The sequence below is a fragment of the Condylura cristata genome, unplaced genomic scaffold (assembly GCF_000260355.1).
Source record: "Condylura cristata isolate star-nosed mole 26May11 unplaced genomic scaffold, ConCri1.0 scaffold00035, whole genome shotgun sequence".
NCBI classification, from domain to species: Eukaryota; Metazoa; Chordata; class Mammalia; order Eulipotyphla; family Talpidae; genus Condylura; species Condylura cristata.
The window spans coordinates 7,691,974-7,710,276 of record NW_004567136.1 but is presented as its reverse complement, the minus strand read 5'-3'; the positions used below and the strand labels follow the sequence as shown (position 1 = coordinate 7,710,276).

The following is an 18,303-nucleotide window of genomic DNA, read 5'->3' as shown; positions in this document are numbered from 1 at the left end:
CCCCTGAGCCTCTGGCCTGTACCCCAGTTCTATATGCACAAATAAATAAATCTTAAAAAAAAAAGAGAGAGATCTCTTTCAGCTTAGTTCCCATTTCACCAGCAGAACTCTAGAAAACTTAGAAGATTGTGTTCTTGCTCTAGCAAGCAGAGGTTATCATGGTTCCTGGGGACTCCTATGTGCCTCTGTCATAGTGGGACAAGTAGCTCTCCCCAGGGAGTGCTAGGAGGGAAAGGAAAGCCAGGCATTCTCCGGCACAGGGCATGTGAGGTCTCTGCTGCCTGTGGACCAGATAGGTCCTTCAGCACTTTGTGTCTTGTCTCCTCACTGATTCCTCCTCTTCCTCTTTGCCCCCCATTGCCCAGCTGCTTCTGGAAAATATCTGGATTTGACCTCTTTCTGGCATACTTGTACCTGTTTCACTTCTTTTGGAGACCCCTTTTTCACCTCTTCCCATTCCTGATGCAACTTTCCTGTTTCCAGTCACTGGCCCACAGGTCTTGCCCACTTTTCACACCCCACTGGGGGCTAGGATTGGGGGTTCCCAGTGCTTCTTCCTCCCCGTTTCCATGACCTGTTTTATCCATTCTCATATATACCTGGTCCTGAACCCAGCCCAGCCAGGGCTTGAGCCCTCGTCCCCCTTTATCCCGGGAACATAGTGAATGTGATACACGTACAGAAGGAGGCTGATGGGACATTTTTCTCCTTTGGAGAAAATGAAACTACATAAATGACCTATAATAAACTTTATTCTTAAAATTGTTTATGAAAAGTAATAGGGTTTTTATGTGGAAAAGAAATTTAATAATGTTCTATTCCCAGTTATCTCATTTATCGAGAGATCTAGGTAGGTTAAGTAATTTTTCTATGGTCATGATCTAATATTGCAGCTGACATCATGGTAGATACAGAGTTAAATCTTCCAGAATAAAAATGTTGAATTATTCTAATTTTATGTGTTAATTTTACAGTGCACATTATATTAGTGCATGCTTATAGAAATTACAGTATTTTCTTTGCAATCCAGACTTAGGTCGCTCTCGAGAACTACAGTATGTATACGTGGATAACAACATTCACCTGAAAGGATTGCCATCCTATCTGTACAATAAAGTCATCGGGTGCAGCGGGTAAGGCTGACTTCAGAGCTTATTCTGCAGCTCAACTCTTTTGCCCACTTTGTTTCTTTTTTACTAGTTTAGTTCCTACTTCGTTACTGGTCCTGACATAACTCAGAAATAGATGAACTACTTTCAGTAATCCTGTTCAAGTTTGTCGATGGCCTTCATAATACTTCTAAATACTATTAGGAGCTAGGAATATTGGGCAAGCAATTCAGAGCATTATACTTGAGGTCACTTAGCAGTATGTTTTTATTATTTTCCAGTCAAAAGAAATATGAATCCATACATACCGTTATAAACTCAGTAGTCCCAGTCACCAAAACTGGAAGAATCAGTATTAATTTAATAGCTTTTCTTTCTGTGCATTCCATTGCAGTAACAGTTTTACTATAGTAACAGCCTTCATGTCTGGAATTTTACCAAGTGGAAATACTCAGAACTCAACAATTAAAACAGCCCTTCATGCAAATCATGATTCTAGCAACCGAAACAGATGTTTTGGTTAATGGGAAATGATAGGCTTTTATTTTCAGGCCTGCAGTAAGCTTTCCTTCTCAGTAAGACTTTTAGGAGAGAGTATGAGCTTCTCCTTCTATAGCCACTGTAAGGAGTGGCATGGGATTAGTATAGAATGCCCAGTCCAGAACCTGCTTTGCCCTGACCTCACTAACACATCTGAGGCTTCTTAACCAGTATGTTTGACTCTCTCCTTGTAATCCTCAACATCCTGCATGATAGTAGTTCATCCTCGCCCGGAAAAAAAAAAAGGATGATATGGTTGTACACAGAGCTCAGCCATTCCCCTGATGGCATAGCACTGGGGATGAGCGTGAGCAGTGATTACTCCAGAGAGGGCAGTAGTAGGAGCAGAGGTCTTCCCTTAGGAGATCTGCACAGTTGTTATCTTGGAAGAGTCCTTGATGAGTTCAGTGCCTAGATAGCTGATGAAATCAAGCCCAGGGGCGTGCTCCAGAACCTTCTGTGAAGCAGCGATAATAGAATGTGTAATAGGGTTTTTAGTTCAGTGATTTTTTTTACAGCTGATTATGTGACACCTGTGATACTCTTCAGTCATTACTCCTAATGACTTCTTAAGAATTCTCTCCTATTGACTAATTTTTCCAGTGGGTGAATAATCCCTCAAACACCAAGATACTTAGAATGATGCAGGCATATGCCAAGGCTGAAGGCAGTTTATCCTTCACCAAGGTCTTCTGAGACTGCTCTGAAAAGTGATTGAAATATGTACCAAAATTAAGGAATAAATTTTACTTAATATAAAATTTGAGCCTTCTAATTTGGTGTTTAGGAGTATTACTGACTGCCAGAAAGTTCTACTTGTGCAGAGTAGAGAGATTTTTTAATCTTTAATGTGGTACCTGGTAGAAGAGATAGTGAATTTTGAGTTTCAAATCTTTGAGAAAATAAACAGTTGTGTTCTTTATGACCTACTGTTGAAGTCACACACTGTCACTTCTGTTATACCTACTGATTACATAGGTCAACTCTATTCATTATGGGAGGTGATTATAGAAGGGAGTAAGCAAGAGGAGGAGAGGATGATGGGAACCATTCTGGAGGCTGGCAGTCACAGCTTCCTTTCATCCACTGCTCTTTTCCTCATGGAAAATTATGATTTTTATTTTGTCTGGGTCCTTCCTTATTATTACTCTAAGAGTAAATGTCTTCACTTATATATTTACCCAGAAAGAGAGGGGCCCTCCCATGTTAAACTTTCAGAAAGTAGTAATTGACATTTTTGCTTACTTAGAAGAATTTAAAGGCAAAGGTGATTCTATACTAGAGTTGTTTTTCTAATTATATGAGGGGGGAAATACAATCATTATATGAGAAAAATAAGCAACCAAGCCACTGGTTATTTTTCTTGTGCAAATGAGCAATTGTGACTGAGTCTGAGTACAAACTGGTTAATTGACTTGATTAAATGCTTAAAATAGTCATTCAAGGTAACAGAATTGTTTATATGTGAAATGCACTCAGAGTTCTGAGTTACACCCCAAAATAATAATTGAACTAAAAAAATGGATTTTAGTTCACAGTCCATTTTTATGGGGAAACTACCTACACACCCCAAACAAGAACTATTAGGTACTTATATCACACTTCTGTGGGGCAGGCTACAGATAAAATAACTATAGTGTAATTTGAACTCTCTCTCAAGATACAGTTTGTGGTTAGATTCCAGTGAAGTAATCAATTGCCTGCCAAAGCAAAATACCAAACAACTTTTAAGTTTTAGAGGAATATAACAGAATCCAGAGTCTTCACAATGTAACTCTTAAAATGTCCAGTATATAAGAGATATGCAAGACATATAAAAGTAAGAAATGTGACCCATACTCAAAGGAAAAGGCAATCAACAGAAATTAAGCTGCGACCACCCTAAATGTTGAAATCACCAGACAGGAATTTTAAGCAACTATTCTCAATGCAGTAAAGAAAAATAGGTTTACAATGACTAGAAAGACCAGAAAATAGAAACAACAAAAACAAATGGAAATTCTATAGTTGAAAAATACAATTTGTGATAAATAAAAAATTCACTTACATATATATTTTTGCATTTAATATGGGTAAGCAACCAATTATATACAAAACAAGAAAAATAGTGAACTGGAAGGCAGAAATAATCCATTCTGAAGAGCACCAAGAAAAAATGATTGAAAACAGAAATGAGCACAGTATCAGGGATGTTCCACACAATATTAACAAGTCTGTTATATGTGTCATTAGCATCCAAGAAGGATAACAGAGAATGAGGCAGCAGCACTAACAGAAATTTGAAGTAGTGTCCAAAAACTCCCAAATGAGATGAAAGCCATAATTTACATTTTCATGATACTCAGCAAACCTTCAACAGAATAAATTACAAAGAAAATCATGCCTAGGCAGAACTGCTGAAAACCAAAGATAAAAGAAAACCTTGAAAGCAACCAGTGAAATGACAAATTACATACAAAAGAAAAATTCTAAAGCCTGTTACCCTCTAATCAGAAATTTTGAAGGCCAGAAAACAGTGGTACAACATTTTTTAAAAACTGAAGAAAAAAAAAAAAGTCACCCTAGCAACCAGAGTGAGAGCTATGAACACTTTCTCAGATGGGACAAAGCATAGCCGTAAAGGAGGCTGTGCCTTTGGCTTAGTCCAGACTGTTTCTACCTGAGTGGCATGGTAGCTCTCCTCCGTATCTGTATCTCCCATTTACTTATTATCTTATTTTAAGATGAGACAAACTCTTTTTGCTAAGAAGAAAGGTGAATCTGGTAACAGTTCCTACACTAGTGAGCATGTGGATGACATAATGTACTTTCTAAAGGATAAACACTAGTTACTTGGGTGCATGCATTCAGTAAAGGAATTTAAGCTACTTCTTTACTTTTAACACATTGTTAGGTGGAGTGATAGATGTAAAAATGCATATGAATTAAATTGTCAAGTGACAAGCATGCTTAGGAGTGTCATCTCAGTGGCAAAATAATGTCACTACTCATTTAGCTTGGGAAAATGCCTGGTTTCTGCATCACTTCAGGTAGGAGAGATGGATATTGAGTCTCTGGTGAGGTCAAGGGATATCAGCCATGGCCAGTGGAAAAGGTTTTTGCTCACGTGAGTTCCTCCCCAACAGCAGCATTCTGAATGGCTGCAGCTCCTTCTCCAGTGCAGAGCGGGATTGAACAGAGGTATCATTCAAGTGGATTTAATTAGCTCTTTATATCCAGTGGCGAGGAGTAAGAACTGTTGCTAAAAGAATTGTCAAAGGTAAATTAGATCTTATGTACAACAAGGCTCCACTTACTTGTTAATGTGAACCTTTTCAGTCAGATACCTGTCTTTTTAATTATTGGAAATGAGGAGGAAGGAATTAGTGAAAATCTGGCTTTCAGTTTTCAAAACCTTTATTCATTACTCTGTCTAGTTAAATACTGTGGGGAGGGCCCTTCTAGAATTCATAGCAGCTGTTGAGGTACTAGGAGTATGAAGTAAACATTCACAAATGACTTGCTTGCTTTTCACCCTAAATTTCCACTGTTCTGTTTGTTCAAGGTTCTTATGCCACAGCATAGTTATTAAACTTGCATGCAAGTAATACTGTCTTACCATGGGCATTAGGGCCTATGGATTTTTGCTGTTTAGACTCTTGAGTTCTTGGTGCCTTGTCCTCATTCAAGTGCCTAGCAGCTGTAACTAGTTCCTCTCCCCTGAATCACCTCGAATGTCACCTCCTCAAGGAGACTTTCTTTGATTCTGCAGAGTTCTCAGTCCCCATGTGCTCTCCATTACACATTTACCTCTCTTGTTGGACTTCCACACTACAATGAGCCAATTCCAGGCCTACAGATGTTTACAGAATTGTGTGCTCATATGTATGGATAATAGACACCAAGTTGTCTATAGAGGCCTGATTCATAAAAGTCTCACACTGAAAGTAGCCCAGATGTCTACCAGTTACTACATAGCAATGAAATGAATAAAGTGCAGTGCACATAGCAACATGGGTGAACCCCTTTTCTGGGCAGAAAGAGGTAGACACAATACTTCATGCTGTTCAGAAAGGCAAAATCAAACTCTAGTATTAGAATTTGGAATAGTAGTTTTCACTAGGGTAGGGTTGTGCTTATTAGTAGGGCTGTGCAAAGTGTCCTTTTGACCTGATTGGGAAACTGACTGCATGAAATCAGTTGAATTCTAGATCAGATATTGACTCTGCTGTAAAATCTTCCTTAGTTCTCTGTCTTGGGTCAAGCTCTACCTTCTCTGACCCAGTAGAGCAATTATATTGTCATTGTTACACCTCCTAAGGGAAGAGGGCCATCTTTTTTCCTCTTGGTGTTTGTTTTTTTTGGTTTTTGTTTTTTTTCTCTTGGTTTTTTAATCTTCAGTATCTGGTGGTAGATAGCTGGTGTTCTGGAAGCATTTTCTGATGGAAGGTGGAATGAACAAAGGAACTTACAGCAAACACCCGAGCCAAGGGCTTCTGTTTACAGTCCTGTGACCTCTCAATTTTCACTTGCTTCTGGTTGATGTTAAAGAGATGGCCTCATGAGTCCTGAGAGCCAACGGTTATTAGCACCTGTTTGACAGCAGAGTAAAATAATTCAGTGGTCTCAGTTCTTTGATAGGGGATACACTATGACCAGACCCCAAATTTCCATTACGCTGCTGCTGAAGGAACCACAACACGTCTGCCTTTTGGTTATGAGTAGCTTCAGGGAATAGACTGCAACTTGACTTACTCGGTAGGCTACCTCAAAAATACTTCTGCACTAGTTACAGGAGGATCCAGTAAGGCTGTCTTCTACCATACACAATTGATTTGCTTGTAGAGTTTTCTTCTGCACAAAAATTATACCAAACCCAGGTACTGTAACTTCACAGAGTGGTTTTATTTTTCCTTTTCCTTTTGAAAATTCCAGTAAATATAACCAGAGCAATAAGTCAGGAAAAAGGCATACAACGAATCCAAATAGGGAAAGAAGTAAAACTATCCTTATTTGCAGATGATATGTTAATTTACATGGAAAACCCTAAAAACTCCACACAGGAACTAATTAAAACCATCAACCAGTTTAGCAAGGTAGCAGGATATAAAATCAACACACAAAAGTCAGAGGCTTTCCTATACACAAACAACCAATCAGAAGAAACAGAAATAAAAAAAAAAACCAACCATTCCCTTTTCAATTAAAACAAAAAGAATCAAATACCTGGGGGTCAACCTAACAAAAGAGGTAAAAGACCTTTACAAAGAAAATTACGAAACACTGTTAAAAGAAATACATGAAATGGAAAGACATCCCTTGCTCATGGATCGGGAGAATTAACATCATCAAAATCAGTTTTAATGCCATCCCAATAAAAATCTCAATGACATTCTTCAAAGAAATAGAAAAAATATTGATGAGTTTCATATGGAACAACAAAAGACCTCGAATAGGCAAAACCCTCATGTCTTAAAAAAAAACAGAATGGAGGCATTATAATCCTAGACTTCAAGCTATACTACAAAGCCATAATAATCAAAACTGCATGGTACTAGAACAAGAATAGACATACAGACCAGTGGATTCTAATAGAAAACCCAGAAATAAACCCACAAGTTTATGGACAGCTAATTTTTGACAAAGGAGCAAAGAAGATACAATGGAAATACAAAAGAAAGTTTGTTCAGCAAATGGTGCTAGGAGAACTGGGAGGCTATATGCAAAAAAATGAAACTAGATCACTACCTCACTCCATATACAAAAATCACCTCGAAGTTGATTAAAGACCTAGACATTAGACAGGAAATCATAAAATACCTGGAAGCAAAGATGGGCCAAACACTACACGACATACACTTCAGCAACATCTTTAAAGACAGAGCAGCCAAAGCCACAATAGTGAAGGCAAGGATAAATAGATGGGACTACATCTAGTTAAAGAGCTTCTGTACAGCAAAAGAGACATTACAAAAAAACAAACAGCCCACTAATTGGGAAAAAAAGTTCTCATACAAAACTAGTGATAAAGGATTGATCACAAAAATATATGGAGAACTGATGAAACTCAACAAAAATAAACAACCCCATTAAAAAAATGGGCAGAAGAGCTAAAAAGACACTTGTCCAAAGAGGAAATGCAGATGGCCAACAAACATATGAAAAAATGTTCAATATCACTCATAATAAGGGAGATGCAAATTAAAACCACAATGAGATACCACCTCACCCCAGTGAGAATGGCACATCTTCAAACAACTAGCAACAACAAATGTTGGCGAGGATGTGGAGAAAAAGGAACTCTTACTGCTGGTGGAAAACTGACACTATGGAAAACTGTTTGGAAGTTCCTCAAACTGCTAAACATGGAGCTTCCCTACGACCCAGCAATCCCACTCCTAGGTATCTACCCAAAAGACACAAAAACACTGATTCAAAAAGATACCTGTACCCCCATGTTTATTGCTGCTTTATTTACAATTGGAAAAACATGGAAGCAACCCACATGCCCAAAAGTAGATGACTGGATAAAAAAGATGTGGTACATATACACAATGGAATATTACTCAGCAACCAAAAATAAATAAATAAATAAACATACCTTTTGCAGCAACTTGGATAGAGCTGGAAAAGATCATGCTTAGTGAGATAAGCCAGAAAGTAAAAAAAAAAATTCCTCATAGGAGGAATATAATGGACCAGGTGAAAAATAATAAGAATAAACAGCCATATACCAGAGACATTTTGTGGGGGTGGAGTGGGGAATGGGATCATAAACGGGGGGAGGGGGGGAGGAAGTGCACAGGACCATGGTGATGTCACACAGGTGACTTGGTGATGGGAAACCCACGGGGATTACAATTGAGATGAAAAAAAAAAAGTACAAAACGATGTAAAAATAAACTATTACATAAAATTCCAATGAATATAAACTTGGAGCTAATAAGTGAGGATAAATAGAGCTTACAAAGCAAATTGTATAGATCCTATCAAGGAAAGTTCCTTCAAAGTCTGCCCATGCTGGGAGTGACTAGACTTCAGCAGTGATTTAGCTGAGTTCCAACTGGTGAGTTTAGATTTCTGTGCCAGGTTTTACTGAGGAACCCAGGATGGCATCTGTTCATTTTGAAAAGATCTCTAGCAACTCAGCAGTGTCTTATAACTTTAAACATATACTTTGGTTAATATGTTTTCATTGGGGCACTACATAGGCGCACACGTAGATTTCCTTTGTGCTAACCCTCTGATTCTGTCTTTCTGCAGCTGTGGTGCTCCCATTCAGGTTTCTGAGGTGAAGCTGCTTTCTTTTTCATCAGGGCAATTAACTGTTTTCCTCCCAGCTGAGGTGAAGGCCATTGGGACAGAGAATGACCATGTCCTCCCCTTGCAAGAGCTGGCTATGAGGAGCCTACATCACACCTACCACCGTTTTCTAAAAGGTACACAGGACTTTTACTTTTCTGCCTCCAATTCAGTGAACATAGAAATTGTGCTTTATGGTGCCTGTTTTGGTTTTCAGTTTTTCTTACTTTGGTAAAATATTAACAACATAAAATTTACCATTGAAAACCATTTTTATTGAGGTATAGTAGACATTGATGTCTGGCACAAAGTTAAATTGTTTTTACAGACAACTACAATTCACCCACATGTATATCATGTTTTTCTAAATGGCTGTCGCTAAGTCTGGATAAGCAGGGGGCATGTGTGTCCCATCCAGAGATAAGTCAGTGATGTTTGTGCTTCATTCACCTCTTGAGAATGTCTCTCTGCTAGATGTTTGCCCTCAGCAGCAACTCTGGGAACATTGTGCACTCAAGATGGCCGGGGCACTGGGGGATTTTCCTTTAAAGCTCTCTTTTGTGTAGTGCAGATGTAGCTGAGAGGGAAGCATCCTATTTTTATTAACCATAGCTCATGGGAGTAAGACAAGAAAAAGCTGGGTTTCTTTATGTTTCAGCTTCGTTGATTTCTTTGTTTACACTTTGCATTTTTTTCAGTAAATGTAGTTTAGCTTGATTGCTAATAAATGTCTAATAGATTTAGGAAGAATGTAATAAAAGGCAGTTTATTCTTCAGTCCTGGTTCTGTTTTTGTTTTCTACTATTATTTACAAACCCTCTCTAGTTATAGCTGATACTTGTTCCTGGAGAACACTTGATTTTCTCTTTCCTTGCCTCTCAGAGCTTCAGTGTCGCTATGGATGCTCTTAAAGAATAGTTTTAGGTTTTCTCAGCATCCAAAATGTAAAAAGCATCCTTCATTTCCAAATAATGTTATGCCTTGTTAGATTTGCATTTAAAGATGATCAGAAAACAGTATTTTCAACATGCAGTACTTTCAACAGAACTAATTTTGTAAGAAAAGAAAGATTTTAAGAAGCCTCATATAAGAAATTCTCATGTTTCATTTGTGTGTGCTTTTCTTCTGTGTTCCAGATTTGAACTTTCTGTCTCCAATCTCCTTACCCAGAAGTCTCCTGGAACTGCTGCACTGTCCCCTGGGGCACTGTCACCGCTGCAGCGAGCCCATGTTTACGATCGTCTACCCCAAGCTCTTTCCCCTGAGAGAGACACCAATGGCAGGGCTACACCAGGGGTAATCATGCCTAAGTGGGCACCAGGGCTTACACCTGGTGAGGGTGGGCATGCGGGGAGGGCTGAAGGACACTCTTGAAGGCATTGGCAAGTCAGTAGCCTCCCAGGGCCATGGGCCGTCTCCTGAGATGCGGCTAAATGATGCAGATGCCCGCCTAGGAGCTCTGACTTCCCCTGTAGTAGTTACTTTTGGGGCCTGTAGTGTGCGGTTTGTACATATTGTAGTGCCAGGATGGCACAGGGCAGGCTCTCTGTGGACCTGGCAGAAGGGTAAAGGAGAAGTCCTGGAGCCCTCAAAGGCTTTTTCAGGCTTTTAATGGTCTTTCTACACCATTTGCAATGAGGCGACAAGGCGCAGGCAGTCATGGGGGTCGGTGGCATTCTTTTGCGGTCTCTTAGCTAGTCTCTGCTGCACGGCCTTCTGTAGCCCCAGGCCTCTGCCACCCTCATAGGCTCAGTCTCCCAGCTCAGGTGCGCCCACTTATGGACACCCACACCATATTACAGGTGCCCACCATCGGGCATGCGTAGAAGGCAGCAGGTGTTAGTCATGGGTTGCTAATGGCGGGAGAGTGGGAAGAACTTGGTAACTTCCATTTACCTTACAATATATGTCATTTAGAGCAGCTTACTCTTTGTAGGCGTGCGCTCCTGCTCTTCCCTAGTCACAGCAGTCTTCAGGCAATAAGGAATGTGCAGACAGAGTCTGTGATGTGTTAGGACTAGAGCCTGCTAGGCACTGGGCATTGCTAACGGAGCGTGTGTGGCTGAACTGTGTGTGCCTGTTTCTGGTTTCAATTTCTTCCTCTTCCAAATGGCATTCTCTTGCCACTCTCTTTGCTTGGCACAATGCCTTGAATTTCCTAAGAATGTTCACTAAGTAAACCCCCCATACTGATAGTTAAAAAAAAGATCACCAGACAATTAAAAATAGGACATCAAATGAGAAATCTCCCATTAGCACAACCTTAGCTTATAAATTTTCTAAATTTAGGATTGTCAAAATTCATGTTTTTCAAAGTTAAAAAAAGCACTAAAATACCTCACTTATCCATCAAACGTGGCATTTGGGGTTTGAAGGGTTTTTTTTTTTTTTCCCAGACAACTGAAGCTTGTTACTCCTATTTCATGACAAGGAGCTTTTCTTTCCTAATCATTTTTGTAGAAACAGTCTGAGGATTCACTTTGCTTCCTTCATTTTCTGTCCCGGCCTGGCAGGCAGCAGGTGCAGTTCAGAACAGGGCTGTGTACCTGGCGCGTGATGGTCGACCACAGCGCAGTCATCACTCGCCACTCCCTGCTAGAACTGTGTTTCTCTTTTTCATGCCCTAACTAATCCTACGTCCAATTCCTGTTTCATCTTCCTGTATTTTTAATGTTATCAAATCACCAAATTAGTGGAATCCCACTTAAATTAAAAAGGTTTGATTCAGAGTCTGACTATTATATCACATGAGTGAAATCAACAAATTAAATAGACACGTCTGTGAGAAGCAGTAGGACAGGGTGGTCAGTAGATTGATCTGGCTCTGACTCCTCTCTCTGGGACGCCGTGGGTAGATTACCTAATATCTCTGAGCATCACCTTTTCATCAGTAACATGAGGATAATAATGATACTCACTTAACAAAGTCATCATGGGGATTAACTGAGATGAGCCATCTAAAGAGCCAAGGATGTGCCTGGTGTGAAATAAACACTAAGTAAATGTTAACTGTTATCAATTTTAGTAGCGCACTGATTCGTCTGTTTCTGTGTGCCGGTGTGTGTGTGTAGCAAATGATCTTCATATTAGCAAGATGTAACAGGAAACTCTTACCTAATTCATTCAACTATAGTAAAATCCTTATGCATTGTTATCACACAATTTCCTATAGAAGACATTTCCTTACTGCAAATCTGAAAATCAAAATAAAACAATATGGTCAGGATGCTCTGTTAGTAGCTGATAAAACTTTAACTTCCTATTTAAATAGCTAAGTTTTCCTTTTATCATGGCAATTTATTTGTGAAAAATAAGTATATCTTTCAAATGAGATCATTTTGTTATCTTTATATGAGCAACTTATTTAGTATTTATGCTTTCCATTTAGTGCTACTTAATTTCTTTGCTGCACCCTAGAAATTCAATGAGAACAATTTTATACTGTTTCGGAACTTACATATAATAGTATTAGTTTAATAAAATGAGTATGTCAAGTACACAGGACTTAAACAGTGCCCTTTTGTTGAGCTTCGCCAGGAGTGCCTGTGTTTATGACCAACACGAAATGCCAAGATGTAAACATGGCTTCCGTGGTGAGTTAATATTAGGGCCTGAAAATGAGTTTGTGGCTCTCATGTGGTCCACCAGATTATGCTCCTTCTCATGTTGCTATGGAGACTATTAAAAGCATTGACTTCAGTTCTTTCCTTTGTAACTAAAAATCAAATACTTATATTTCAGTAGCTTATTACTGAAAATAAAATCAATATTTTTAATATTGTATGTTCTAAAAGGTCTTGATAAAGTATGTTTGTCTTATAGTTATTCAATTCAGTTTGTATTCTTTGTCATAAAATAATGCGTCATATTAGTCAATGTCTAAATTAATGTGGACATCTGGCTTTATTTTAAAAGGAACATATTGAATATTCTAAAATACCAAGTCCCTAACAAGTGTTAGTTCTAACCTAAATTTACTACAGAGTGAAATAAAAGAAATAAAAGGAAATTTACAGTATTTTGCATAAGTAATAAATATCCAATTCTTCAATATTTAGAGCAGAGAAGAATGGCAAGTAAGTTCTTAACTTTCAATCCTATAGGCATAGCAAATTTTCATTCCCCAAAATTACTGTTCACTTATAAAGTGGAGACTATAACTTAGAAAGTTATTTGTTAGTAGAGTACATGTTTCTGGTTTTTTGCAAGCATGTATGATTCTCACAAGTTCTGTATTTCCTAATAGAAAATCAGGCTGCCCAAGGTTTTTCAGGAGTATTGTATTCATTGACTGTGGACACTAGATGTTGTGTGTGTGTGTGTGTGTGTGTGTAAATGTTTAAGAAGTTGGCTCATATGATTGTTGTAACTGGCAATTCCAAAGCCATAGGACAGACCATCGGACAATTCAGAAGAGGTAACTGCTGCAATTGTGAATCTATATTCCCCAGGGTGGAAGTCTGGAAAATCGGGGTGTGAAGTCCTGCTGCTTTTTCACTCTTAAGGCCTTTGTCTGATTGGATGAGGCCCACCCACAGGATAAAGAGTGATCCATTTTACCCACACCTCATTGATTTAAATCTTAACACACCAAAAAAAAAAAAAAAAAACACTTCACAGCAACATGTAAACGGGTTTTAAACTCCATAGCTAGGCACCTTGGCATACCCAGGTTGACACACAGGCATTCAAAAGAGGCCTTTTATGTCACCATGGCATGTTGAGCTAGAAATTGCAAGTGGCCCAAGGTCCCAATGGTTTTTCCATGTTGCTAGGTTAAGTTTTAGCCATAACATATACCATACTTTACATGGATGTTGATGTGGTTCCATCTCTTCTCTGGTGCACTCAGGGCCTGGTTTGGAATGGAAAGATCTGGCTTTAGGGGTCAGGAGATCCATCTTGGAAATTGAGCTGTACAGTGTGGTAATATAGGTACTATTATTAGACTGAACCATGAATCATATGCCTCAGCAGTTCCATGTGGTTCAACATAAAACAATCCCCACTGAACTGGTTTGAGGAATGTGGGGGGCAGGGGGAGCGGGTGGAAAAGGGGGGTGTCTGGAACTGAGGCACAGGACAATTAAAAACTGGGCCAAGGTCTCAGCACAGCTGGGATTTGGACCTCAGCTGTCTTATTCCAAATCTGTGTTTTAGTCACTATGCTGCAATTAGCTTCTAAGCAGATCACTATAGAGCTTGATGAAATTTAAAATTGTACTCATAGTACAAAATGAACACGATAAACTTGAAATATATGGTGTGTGTATATATATATATATATATATATATATATATATGTTTAACAGCAGGTCCTGGAATAACATCCTTTTGTTCATCATTGTTTTATTGTAAAGTTGATGAAGAAAAAATAATCCTAGCTAATATCAAACAAAATGTTATTCAAGGATCTGGTTTCATCATACCTCATTTTGCTTAAAGTTACAGTTTCCAAGAATGTATGAGTGACATTAAGTGGGGACTTACTATATGTACACACACGCACACACTTGCACACATGTGTCTCTATATACTATACAATCGTTTGAATTCTTTCTGGCCAGGGATGGAACCGTGCTGCTGTGCCTGCGGATAACTTCATAGTAAGCCCTTGCACTACCAGGGAGGCCCAAAAATGTAGTTTTATAAATACACAAGACAATAATTTGAAAAAGGAAATTTTAAATCTTTTGCCTAGAACTTTATACAAATTAGGAAAGATTCTTGTAGGAAAAAAAAAAAAAATATGTTCCATTGGATCACTTCTCTCTCCTTTGATTAAGCTCATGTGTAGTGCCTGTTCTTACCCATGTAATACTAATACATCGTCTAGGACCTTGCTCTATCTACTCCATGCATGCACCGAGTATTGCTGTACTTCTAAGAATGGTGCTCACACCCCTTTTTTTTGAGGGGGGGGGTCGTGAGGGAAGAGGAAAGAAAAAATGAAAAGAAAGTATTCCATTACTTTCAAAATAGTCCAGAAGAGCTCAACCACTCGTTTAGTAATATATCCAGTCACTTAGATTGGCAATGGACCTGGATCTCATCTACTGCAGAGGGCACTCTGTAGTCAGGACTCTTTCAAGCTCAGTTATGGAGCATGGCACTTTCAGGAATTCTCCTTGGTCTTTCAGGCCAGTGTGACTGCCTGAGAGGGCTAGGTGTTTGGGTTATTGTTTTGCTTTGAGACTGAAACCCATAGAATAGAGACCTGTTCACCAGTGGGTGTGCACACCTCTCCTGTTTCATGGTTCCCCTTTATCTTGCAAAAATTTCTAATACTCCCTTCTCTGATTCAGCAGTAACATTTCATTTTTAAATCATACTTTATTTGACTCTCATCTATTTAAATTACTGATGAAATACTGTATATTTGCTTACCCTTGCTTTGTGTGGATGTTAATTCTAATATAAATAAGACTAATATTATTTGCATAATTTTGGGGGGGATTTTTTTTTTCCCTTCAGCAAAAGGTACTCTCTTATTGGGACTTACAAAGTCTTGCACAGGTAATGAATATTTTAGTAAATTTAAGCCATGTTTCCTTCCCTGTTTCTTCTTTTCTCCTATCACTCAGTAGTCTTGGGGTGACCATCTCGTATGCCTCACACTGCCTGATACTACTTTTCCTTTATACCACAGTCCCCAAGTCTAGGGCAAGAACAGATCCACAGGAGATAGTTGGGAATGCTTAAGGTGGTTTTGGTTCTGCACATAGTGTAACCATGAGTGACAGTCACTATTAACATAAATTTTAACAATCACATACAATAGAGCATTACCCAGTTCTCCCATAATTAATGTGTACACAGGATTGGGATTCATATTATCAACTTGAATTATTTTTTTCTGGTTTGACTTTCTGTATGAGTTAAAAATATTATTTTTGGGTTTTTTTGTTTTTTTTTTTTTAAGATTTATTTATTTGTTCATACAGAACTGGGGTACAGGCCAGAGGCTCAGGGGCAGCGAGAGGTTCACCAGAGACAGAGTGGGGAGCAGAACAGGCAGATCGACGAAGTACACTGCTGAGGGGAGCAGCGGGCGGGTCAGGAGAGGTCTGCCACGCCATGTGGTCACCTCCAGGGGCAGGCGGGAATCGAACTCATGAGGAAGTGGCTTTAGCTTCTCAGTGCTGTGCTTTAACCCGCTGCACCACCAGGGAGGGCCTTATTTTTGTTTTTAATCAGAAAACACACTTGCAAAGAAAATCCCACATTTCTTATGATTTTTGTGGGCTCCAATATGTGCCAACAACATTGTGATTTGTGTTTTTAAGAATGGTATTTCTGTATTTAAAACAAGCTAAAATGCTCTTTCGTCTGCTTTGCCTGTAAATATGCTCCTGATTCTTAAGCAACAAATGTCATGTCTGATGTTCTCTGTGCAGTTTACCAGCATCTTTTTTCTAGCTGTAGAGTCTATTGCTCGGCTCATTTTCTCCCCTAAAGCTGTCATATCTCTAGTGCCGCAGATCTGGGATTTAAATATATAAACCAACACAAATGTACTATTAAGGCAAATAAACCTGTTGATGTACTTATAGTAACGTAGATCACTAATACAACAAGTAGATAAAATCTTAGTAAATGAGTCTTCCAGAAATAAGTAAGTTCATAGATTTGGGATTTCTTTGTGACATCTGATGCCTCCTGGTTACCCCACCTGCCCCCTGAATGACTTAAAGAATTAGCAATCTGCGTGAAATCACGCACCTTTAAGGAATTGGATTCTTTTACTTGTAACCTTTATTTTTAAAAGTTGAGTGGTTATGGTATGAAATGTGTTCCTACTAGGAATGATTTTTCATTTAATCTTTAAAACTGTTGAATTTACTTCAGAAATGTACTTGTTACTTAAGACCATGTTGTACAAGTTTCATTTCAGTAGTGATGTATACAAATGTGTTCATTCTGGTGCTGCATATTATCTGACCTATACTTTTAGTCAGCCTAATTTTTTTTTTAAGATTTATTTATTTATTCATACAGAACTGGGGTACAGGCCAGAGATGTGGAAGGTGATAGGATTCACCAGAGACAGAGTGGGGAGCAGAACAGGCAGATGATCAAAGAATACTGCTGAGGGGAGCAGCGGGCGGGTCAGGAGAGGTCTGCCGCGCCATGTGGTCACCTTCGGGGCAGGCGGGAATCAACTCATGCGGAAGTGGCTTTAGCTTCTCAGTACAGTGCTTTAACCCGCTGCGCCACCAGGGAGGGCCAGCCTAAATTTTTTTTAATTAATATAATACAAAGCATTAAGAACTGAAAATTTACATAATTTCCTGAGATAACAAGAGCTCATCAGTCTTTTCATTTTCTTACAGTTGTACTATGCAAAGCAGTTTTTGTTTTTCAACTCAAAAACTTATCCATTTGAATTTTATAGTGTTTTTATGCCCTGAGACACAAACATGTGTCTTTCTCCATCCTCATGTTTCTTTGCTACTTTCTCTATTCCTCTCCATTGATCTGAGTCTATCAGGCAATGCTAAGCGGTCATGATTACTGTTGTTAATAGTAGTGTTATTTCTACTTCAATCTTCTCTTTCAAGATGTTTGACTTGAAAGAGTCTTGGCTCTCTGCTTTTGAATATCAATGTTAGAATCGGTTATCTAAGTTCACAATTTTATGAGTATGAAGTTGTTTATAGTATTCCCTTAAATCATTTTACTGCTTTCATGATCTATTGTGATAGATCATCTTTTACAATTCTTATGTTAATTAGTATCTTCTCTCTTCTTTGTCAGTCTTCCTAAAGATTTATGATTTTATTGACCTTGATACTACTGAAGTTTTAGATTTAGTTGGTTTTTGCCAATCATTTTCTTCCTTCTGTTTGTTATGGGTCTGTTTCCCTCCTTTTAAGGTTGATAAGGTAGGTTAAGTTATTGATTTGATACCTTTCATCCTTTGTAATATAAATGTTTAGTACTGTAAATTTCTCTCTCAACACTGCTTTACTGTGTCTCAAAAATTTTGCTATGTTGTAATTCATTTTTGTCAGTTTGTATATGTTTTCATATCTTTCCATATCTTCTTTACTCCATGGGAAAATGACTATTTAATTGTGGGTCAATGGAAAGTCAAGCTGTTTTGTTTTATTTCCATGTTTGGAGATTTTTCTGCTATTCTTCCTAGTTTGCTTCCTTTTTGGATAGAGAACACACTATCAGATTTTATTTAGACTTAAATTTTTCTTTTTTTTTCTCCAGCTTCCTACTGGAAACATAGGTTATTGGTTTCGAAGCTTCTTTTTTAATACATTTGTTATAAATTTCCTTTTTGTACTGTTTTTGCTGTAGTCCATGATTTTCTGATCAGTTTTATTTATTTTCATTTAGTTCAAAATATTTTTTTTTAAAG

At 38.4% G+C, this 18,303-nt stretch overlaps 1 protein-coding gene across 2 annotated transcripts in view; it reads left to right on the top strand.

The window, feature by feature from the left end:
* LRRC28 (leucine rich repeat containing 28) overlaps positions 1 to 18,303 on the top strand; it is an 83,094-nt gene that overhangs the window by 61,063 nt on the left and 3,728 nt on the right. For both annotated transcript variants that reach the window (XM_012732777.1, XM_004693096.2), the window contains 3 exons: positions 1,031 to 1,133; positions 8,892 to 9,067; positions 10,067 to 10,226. In XM_012732777.1, the coding sequence (XP_012588231.1) occupies positions 1,031 to 1,133; positions 8,892 to 9,067; positions 10,067 to 10,226 (439 nt within the window). The remainder of the gene's footprint in view (positions 1 to 1,030; positions 1,134 to 8,891; positions 9,068 to 10,066; positions 10,227 to 18,303) is intronic.